This window comes from Ceratosolen solmsi, unplaced genomic scaffold (genome assembly GCF_000503995.2).
Source record: "Ceratosolen solmsi marchali unplaced genomic scaffold, CerSol_1.0 scaffold14, whole genome shotgun sequence".
In the NCBI taxonomy this organism is placed as follows: domain Eukaryota; kingdom Metazoa; phylum Arthropoda; class Insecta; order Hymenoptera; family Agaonidae; genus Ceratosolen; species Ceratosolen solmsi.
Genome location: NW_011948420.1, coordinates 6,733,053 through 6,742,684, shown reverse-complemented (window position 1 = coordinate 6,742,684; position 9,632 = coordinate 6,733,053). Strand labels below are relative to the sequence as shown.

General features: G+C 25.0%; 1 protein-coding gene across 1 annotated transcript in view; it reads right to left on the bottom strand.

Annotated features, from left to right (window-relative positions):
• Positions 1-9,632, bottom strand: part of LOC105360996 (interleukin-1 receptor accessory protein-like 1) — a 46,682-nt gene that overhangs the window by 1,422 nt on the left and 35,628 nt on the right. Inside the window, exons 4-6 of the mRNA XM_011498068.1 lie at positions 3,376-3,512; positions 2,810-2,974; positions 1,689-1,826 (exon numbers count right to left, since the gene is read on the bottom strand). Of these exons, the coding sequence (XP_011496370.1) occupies positions 1,689-1,826; positions 2,810-2,974; positions 3,376-3,512 (440 nt within the window). The remainder of the gene's footprint in view (positions 1-1,688; positions 1,827-2,809; positions 2,975-3,375; positions 3,513-9,632) is intronic.

The window sequence follows — 9,632 nt, the reverse complement described above, 5'->3', positions numbered from 1 at the left end:
GTGTATAAAGAACTTTAATGATTTCGTATGTCCCATGTCCCATGTCAAACATACGCATGAAATTACACGCGCGGCTTTTCACTGGCAGCGGAAAAAAAAAAAATAAAATCAAACGTTTCACAGTCACGCGCAATAACAAATCAAATGTGTAAAATCAAATGTTCCTCGAGCAGATTTAAAATATTTAGAATAAATATTATGTTTCTTCCCTCTGTCTTCTCCGTGTAGTTTAGATGCTAAGTTCTTTATTCTTTCATTACTGATAATCAAGTTTTTTTTTTTTTTTTTTTTTGATAAATTTAACAAATAATATATTATTAATTACGTATCGAAGGAATAACTTTATTCCCGTATAAAATTTATTTTCTATTATAGATAAGTAAAATTACATAAGTGAAAAATGCAATTTTATTGTACTGCTCATTTATTATTAATCTATATGTTGGATAAAAATTTGGGAGTTTGTTGTTAACATAAGTAATTTAGCGAAACACCGAACTTCATCGTATTAAATGATTGTTACTACATTTCGTCATTTCGTTTTCACGCAACTTTTCCTTGAAAGAGATTTTGTAAGATGCCATTTCGTATATTTTCAACAATGGATGAAATATTACCCGAACGGACGGACGTGCTGAACAAATTTATTGAAAGACCATAAATTTTTAACCGTCATAATTCGTAAATTTTTTTATATTTTGAACAATCTAATAACTCAATAATAATAGCTTCAGAAACTTTGGAATAGTTGAGTGAACAAAGGTGTAAATCTTCGATTCTTTGTATAAAATTAAAAGTAATAAACATTGAATTACAGAGAAAAAGTGCATACTAAGGTAAATGAGACGTCTTGGAGAGTATTTTTTATTGTATATATATATATATATATATATATATATATATATATATATATTTTTTTTTTTTTTGCACCGGACATTATACACATATTTCTAATCATTTTACGAATAGAGTATATAGAATAATGCAATGAAAGATCAATTAATGATTAAAGCATTAAGAGAAGGGGAAACATAAAAAATATGAAAAGAGGTTGACTTTATCGTGGTAGCGTAAGATCTGCACGGGCTTATATTAAGTTATAAAGAATATTATGATATTAATTGATCGATCTAGGCTGATATATTTATACGTGAGAGTTCATTGATAGCAAGACACTGGAATCTCCTCGAATCGAACGAATAACTTAACATTCATTCAATTCTTTAATTGACGATACAACATATAAGCAATCAATGATGAAAACAAAAAAAAAAACAAAAAAAAAACAAACGGCGATTATGATTTGTAGCAACAATTTAATTTTAATGATTTTTATCAAAAATATGTGGATGAAAAACATACGAGATAAGCAGTACTCGTTTTATTTTCACTCATGCAGTCCCTATATTTCAGCATATTTTAAAATTTAAAATCTTTATTCAATTACATTTTTGTTCGATTTTATAATTTGACCTACAGTCGTTACCGGCTCGATTTTTATAATTATATTTGCCTAAAATATAATCATAATTACTTCAAGGATAATCAATTGGTAATACATAATTAGTTGATCGTCGAATTAATTGAGAATGAAAGAGAGAAAAAAAAGAAATCCTATTTAGTAAAAATAATTTAAAAACTTGGTTTAGAGCTATGAGAAATTTTTTTTTTAAATTTTTAATACTTACAGTGTTGACTTAAATTTGAAAGCTCCACTGAATTGCATTTGTATCGATACCTCGTTTCTAGCGTCGGAATGATTGTTCCAACAACGAAATTTACATCCTTTTCATGATAGCATATCAGTGCATCACATATCTTTCCATCTGCAAAAATAATTAAAGGTAAATCTAAATTGCTTTCGTAGCGCATACTTTTATTAAAATCATTCGATTATTATGCCCGAATGCTGACAATTTCACATATACATGTACATACAATATGTTAAGCTTTGTAAGAAAAGTACGCGTGACCAAAGTATAAATCAAAACGTTTCACGTCTAACAAGTTTAGAAAAAATACGACACTTCAGACTTTATTAAGTGAAGTTATTAATGTAGATTTTGCATGAATAAACGAATTTTTAAGAAGGAAATAATATATAATTAAAATTCTTTTGCGACTTGCGTTGATCGTTAATTTATTTGATTTCTTTATAAAATTAATAACAAATTTAATACTTTATAATATGAACAATTAATTAATAATTGTGATTTTTGACATGCATATTGTTTATTCGTTTAAACAATATCCTTCATTCAAGCACTTGCATCTATGTGTACGTGTATATAGAGAAAGGAGAGAAAAAAAAATCATCGTATACATACAATCTCATATAAAACTACAACTATTCGTAATTATGTAATTTTGTAGGTATTATTAGAAAATGACAAATATAATGCATATTTGAATGAATTTGATAAAATCGCACAGGGGCTATTGATTAATAAAACTATCTCGAATATATTGAAAACCCAATGACAATTGTTAATATTATTATTTGAATACTATGAAATTCGTTTATTAAACAAAACATGGATGAATACAATACAATAAAATACTATTCTCTCAAGTTATTAATACACTTTCAAGAATTATTGGAGACGAAAATTTTCTGATTCATTCGGAAGGTCAACAAATATAGAATTAATAAATAAAGAAAGTACATTTCACGGGCTTAATACAATTGTAAAAAGATTTTGAAAGAAGCTTAAGCAGAATTCAGACACTCGGCGCATATCTGTAATAGATTTACAAGGAAATGAGTTAAGGAGCTCCAAACAAATAAGAACCCAGAGACGATAATTACCATTTTCCTCGAGAGAGTAGAATTTGTCGCGGCAGAGCAAAGTCAGAGGTAACCAACAGCGTCCGTAAAAAGCCGCCACTGAGCAAAGTAATACGAGAACGAGTACCGCCAAAAGCAGGGACTTGCGCCATGATCCATTCTGTAATCCCACATTAAAATGTGGCTCTGTAAAAAAAAAAAAACAAACAAACAACAATAGACGAGGTGCATTGAGTAAATTAAATAGTTGATGAAAATTCTAAGAAGAGAAGAGAGAGAGAGAGAGAGAGAGAGAGAGAGAGAGAGAGAGAGAGAGAGAGAGGTGAAATTTTATGGAAATAAAGATAACAAATATTGATAAACTATAATATCAATGAATAATAAGAGTTTTCAAAAATAAATTCTTGATGCAAAATGTGCCAAAACCTAAAGTCCGGTCAGCTATGAATTACACGTTTACGTGAAAATTTTTTTTTTTTTTTTTTTTTTTTTTTTTTTTTTTTTTTTTTTTTTTTTATAATACATACCGAGACATCTGCTAAGCACATATAATTTCATATAATTTTTATTATTATTCAAATACTCACCTTGTCGATAAAGATGAGCGGGAAGTTTAATGTCGTCATCGTCAACCCCATTACTAACTTGGCACATGTATTCTCCATAATCTTCTAAACTGATTTCTTCGATAACCAAATACGAGCCTACAATTTGATCATCCTCGCTGCAATAGAAAATCATTAAATCATTACACATAGAATCTAATTTAATAAAAAAAAACAATAAATTTTGAAATTATACTTATGAGCTAAGAATATTTTATAAGAAATATGTTATTGGTTTCCCTCCCAGAATAGAGATTGAGGACAATTTTACACAATAGAGATTGAGAAGAGGAAATTCTTTGGCCCGTGTTTTCTATTATCCAATCATACGTAACTATTTTTTTTTTTTTTTTTTCAAAACATTTCTATAATTTTACATGTATTTTTCTGAAAAATAGATTATCATTTCAACATATTTTACCTATAAAATTTAAGATCCTATTATCTTTAGAAATACAGAGGATTTATGAATGTGAATAATTATATTATTTTTTTTTTTATTTTTTTTAACTATAATATGTTTAATAATCAATATTTTTATCGTTTCATAGCAATTGATACATAAATTGTCAGTGACAAAAAAAGTATTTAAAATCTATAAATATTTTTATTCATTCTTTTTATGAAAACAAAAAATAAAAAAAAAAAAAAATAAAAAATAAAAAAAATTCTAAAATGTAATTAATTACGATACTACAAGTGTATATATTTAAATAATTTAAATGTCTCGTTAAATAGCTCACAATCGTCAGGGATGGATCATTTTGATTGAAAATAGAATAAATTGCATGAAAATGAATTTTCTTTGAAATATCTTCTTTGCGAACGCAATTTATCGTTCGATTGGGAATATTTAAAAATTATGACATTCTACATACGACATTGGCAAATGCACGATCATAGAAACATGTTTACGTGCAAAATGACTAGAAACGCACATCTTAATTGACAATATCTTTTAAAAATTTGATTGCCAGGAGAAAGTGGCGACAATAAGGCAAAGTCCAATGCACTCGGCTCTCAGCTTAAATACCATTACGATAAAAAAAAAAATAGATAATATAAAAATACGCATATATTTTATCTGTATTGAATCAATCCATGTGTATAGGTCGAATCAGCCGCGCATTTCTTCTCGTCTTTCAAGAGGCGTTTCAAGCGATTGTGTTCCACTACGTTCAGATTTTTCATTCAATAGACATTTCATACATTTACAGCACAATGTATTCAAGCTATTAAATTCTATTAATACAACCACAAGCTTGTAAAAAGAGATGAAAAAGGTAGAGAGACGAAGATTCATTGCACTCTTTTTGCTTATTTAGAATCGTAAAATTCTTAAGTAATCAGGGCCTGTCATTATTATCGCGAGATATTTTTAAATGCATCGAGTGCTGTAAGATTTTTGATTCTTAATATAGAAATTTCATACTTTGTGTTTGATGTCCGTTCGTTATGGATAAAAGGATTTTTATTAAAAGAATATCTTTGTCTTTAAGTAATTACATTATTTTCTTAATTAATTGTTTTCCATTATATCGTAAAATATTTCTAAGAATTTGATTTATTATTAATAAAGGAACCAGCAGAAGAAGAAAACAATTAATCATGAATGGTAGATAACAATTTCATCTCCGTGCAAAAATGATTTTTCGAAAGTTTATAATAATACTGCATTAATTAGAAAGGTCGATTATTTGAAAACAAAGGCGTGCGATTTGCATATTAATAACATTGTATTCATATACTAATATTTTGTAATATTAATAATTGTGTCTTCGCTAGGAATGAATATAAAAATGTATAAGCAATTAGTATTCTTATAAAAAATTATTTACATCATATTAGCAAATAGTTCATTTTAACGAAAATTTTTAGTTAAACTCTGTAAATTATTGTAAACATTTATCCATCATTTTGAATTAATATTACATTAGTAAGAAATTTTTTATATTTTAAACGCTTCTTTACAGCTTTCGTTCAATATCGCTTATAAAAATGCATAAATTTAATTAATTTAATTTCTTTTTTCATTCAATGCTATAAAGCCATAAAAGCTCATGATTTATATATAATCTCTAAAATTATATAATTACATAATTATTAGAGGCAACGGTACGTTAAAGAAGATTTAATATTTCTCCTCTACTTTGCTCAATTATTTTAAATAAAATGGTAAACTAGCGGTGTTACGAACTAAATAATCCATACAATTACAATACTTATGGATTGTAAAATATTGATTTTTCATGTACGTATAAACGCAGTCGAATATAAAATATTCAAGTACAAATAACAACAAAGAGGAAATTTATGAGTTAATACACAAAATAAATGTTACATATTTTTATTTTTTTTTCCTTCAAATGACTGATGATATAGCGAAACATATTATTTTTCAATTATTATTTAAGTCGTAATATATCCGTAATTATTAATCTATATGATGAGAACTATTATTTGCTAATATGAATTTCATTTATAATCCTAGAAAATCTTTCTTCATTGAATTAAAGCCACACAAAGACGTTATATTACAAAATAATATGTTGCATTTGATAATAATTCTGCTAATGTATTAAAGCAACGATTTGAAAACGAATAGTTTCGAATATTTAGCGTGAGATGATATTGAAAAGAGAATGCTGTTCGTCCATGCCAATACGAACAATTATTCTTATGAAATACGTTTATCGAGCATTTCGCCTATTTAACACGTATATACCAATGATCGAGTGCACCTGCATCCATCATAAATTTTTGCAATTCCTTAGGGAGTCTAGACACTTCCATGATTACTTGCATCAACTATCAAGACAATCCACTGCACTCGTGCTATACTTATACTTTTTTTTTTTTTTTTTTTTTTTATCGGCTTTTATAATTCACATTGCCTTGGCTGATTTTATTCATTTATTCGTGCAAAACATCTTTATGGTATATCCGCAATCAGTCGTGTGAACGTTATAAGAAATAATTAATATTAATATTAATATTAATACGAAAAATAACACAATCTGAAGTCCACGATTATTTAATTAATTGTTATAGGATTATTTCTTGTTTTCCATACGATGAAAATCAATTGTAAATGTGCGATAAATCAGTGATATCAATTTGTCCGTTTTACCGATATTAAAAAGATAAAAATTTTAATTAATAAAAAAAATCAATCATATACTAAAAATGTAGAACATTGATACTGCATAATGTCATTATAGATATATAGTTTGATTTTAAATGAAATGTAGTTTGAAAAAATGTAATTAACCATAAATAAAGAATGTGACAGGAACGTAAATTCACACGTAAGTGCACATTTTATAGGATATTTCAAATTAAGTCGTTCATACAATTACTTGTAAAATCAATTTTCCTCAACTTATACCTTATCGCATCGTTTATTATATTATCTACAATATGAATAGAATAAAAAAAAAAAAAATTCTTTTCAATTATTTATATTGTTCGATTTATACAAATAGAATTTCTTTCAACACAAAATTCGATCTCAACTTTAATACGGTAAATAATATTGTACATGTAATAGCTATTTTTCATGGCTAAGAAAGTACCGTGTAAAGAAAAACTGTAATACAATAAAAAAAAAAAAAAAAAAAAAAAAAAAAAAAAAAAAAAAAAAATTCACGTGTATTAAAAATATACGGTTCGATAGAATTACCGTTTTGTTAATAAATCTATCACATATCATTTTCATTACCCTTTACTACTTTTAATCTTCTTAATTTTTCTTATTGTTATTTTTATTTTCTCTTAATACTTAAAATTTCCCTAGTCTATTAGTTAAAATTTGTTTTATAAATACTACACAATCTACTTATGTAAGTATGAAGATGTTTTAACGAAAACAATATTAATAAAAGTAAACGAAAAGTACTCAAAAGCTATTATATTATCAACAACCTCAGCACAGTAAATTACTCTTTTAACACTCAGAACAGTGAATTATGGTGACTGGAAACGATCTTGGTAATTTATATTGTAATAATTATAATTTAGCTTCAATTATTATAATATCGCAAATAATAATAAGGATATTTATTTAAGTAGTTATAATGCATTAAATCTCCAATTATTATAACATAATTATATCGAAATAAAATATAATTTTATGAAAGTTTAAACGTTTAAAGGCAGAATTTTATTTTTTTAAAGTAATTCAATTTTAGCATTCATGCATTTATGGTCATTAAATGACTCCTATCATTTACTCTGAATAATTTACAGTAAAATATGTGTATATACATATATATATTATATTGATTTTCAAAAACAAATTAACCTATTCAAATCCTTTAATATTGGTTAATGTATCGAGTAAAATCAAATTTATCAAGTAAAATAAATGGACAAGAGTTATCTACGGAATGAATATACAATAAAAAAATTAAAAAAAAACTATACTTTGTACAAAAAAAAGAGATTTACATAGATAACTTGTTTATTTGAATGATTTTAGTTTACTAATCGGACAAAGATCATAAATAATTTTAGTCCAGTAAATTACCTTGATTTTGCATGAATATTTATATATTATATTGTTGATTATGTATGTGTTAATACGATTAAAAAATGTCTATATCATATAATATAATTAAAAATATATCATAATTATGAAAACATATCGCCAATTTACAATATAACGCGTATGCATTGTTCAACGTATAAATGAATAATTTGGTGGAGGGGGGGGGGGAGGATAAAACCATATTTTAATATTATTAATGAGAATTAAAGTAATTTAACCTTTCTCATTGTTTCGCTATTCTTTCCTTTCTTTTTCTTGTTTTTTCTTTGTTTTTTTTTTTTTTTTTTTTTTTTTTTTTTTTTTTTTTGTATTATAAACAATGAATTTATTATATAATAATATAACTATTAAATAAAATTCTGAAATATTTGACTTTAAAATAAACGAGCTATGATTAAGTGTCTTGAAGAACAAGACAATTATAAATAAATAAATTGCAATAAAATTTGAAGGAACTTTGTCAAAAGTTGATAATAAAATTTGATACTAAAAAGATGTATACTTTTTCTATTAAATTTTAGTTCAATAATGAACATTCATTTATATCGATTAAATATAAGCATTTATTTTAACATAATATGTTATTATTTAAATTTTTCAGAAAAACATTTTACCTCACTTATTCGCATATGGATTTTTGTTTTTAATTTTCTTATTTTCCAATAATAATTCATACTAATAATTTCTTTATTAAGCAAGCAGATATAAAATAAAGCAAATTTATTATTAAAAAAACATGTTTATAATATTTAGAGATGATACCAATTATTATATAATATAACTTATGCTTTTATAAGCTTCAATCAAATACATTTCATAATCTATATTGATGTATGAAATATATTTTAATATAAATCTATGAAATGTATTATATTATCGACCAATTTCTTGGATTATAATATGAATTTTCATAACTTATATCCATAAGGTCAATTAAATATTTTAAATAAAAAAATAAATAAATAGTACTTTGTTATTGAATTACAGAAGTTGTATCGACTAAAATGCTAAATAATATTATCAAAAATAAAATGAATAATCACAAATGATTGTTAAAGAAAAAAATCTAAAACAGCTTATATTATTTCTTTATATAATTTATATTTTATAGAATTTTGTACTTCTGAATTCGTTATTGCTTTCTTAATAATTTCTTTGCTTACACGACCATATTTATCGTTACATGATCACCAGATTCTAAATATTACTATTATTTTCTTAAATAAAAATCTATAAGCGGATTGAAGATCATAGTGATCGATCGATCTTATTTTCTTTATTCTCATTTATTGGCTACAACAACCTATGAAGAAGAGACATCGCAACTAATTACTGCTGTTTCATATACAATTAAGCCGTAAAAACTTTGTACCTTCTACCAACACATGTAACATAGGTTTATTCGATCGTTTGACGTAATAATGAATATTTATGACGACTTAATTAAATTATTAAAATTTACACAAAATATTGTGGACTTATGTATTTTTGCATACTGTGTCGTTAAAATATGTTATGAAGAGACGATTGAATAATATGTCGGAAAATAATATGATGAAGTTCTTCGATAAATGTATTAATTTATTTAAAAAAAAAAATTATCTTAATTACAACTAAATATTTAAAAATAATTAGATAAAAAATTCGAATAGTTACAAATCATATCAAATTATGAATCTCTAGTTTATAA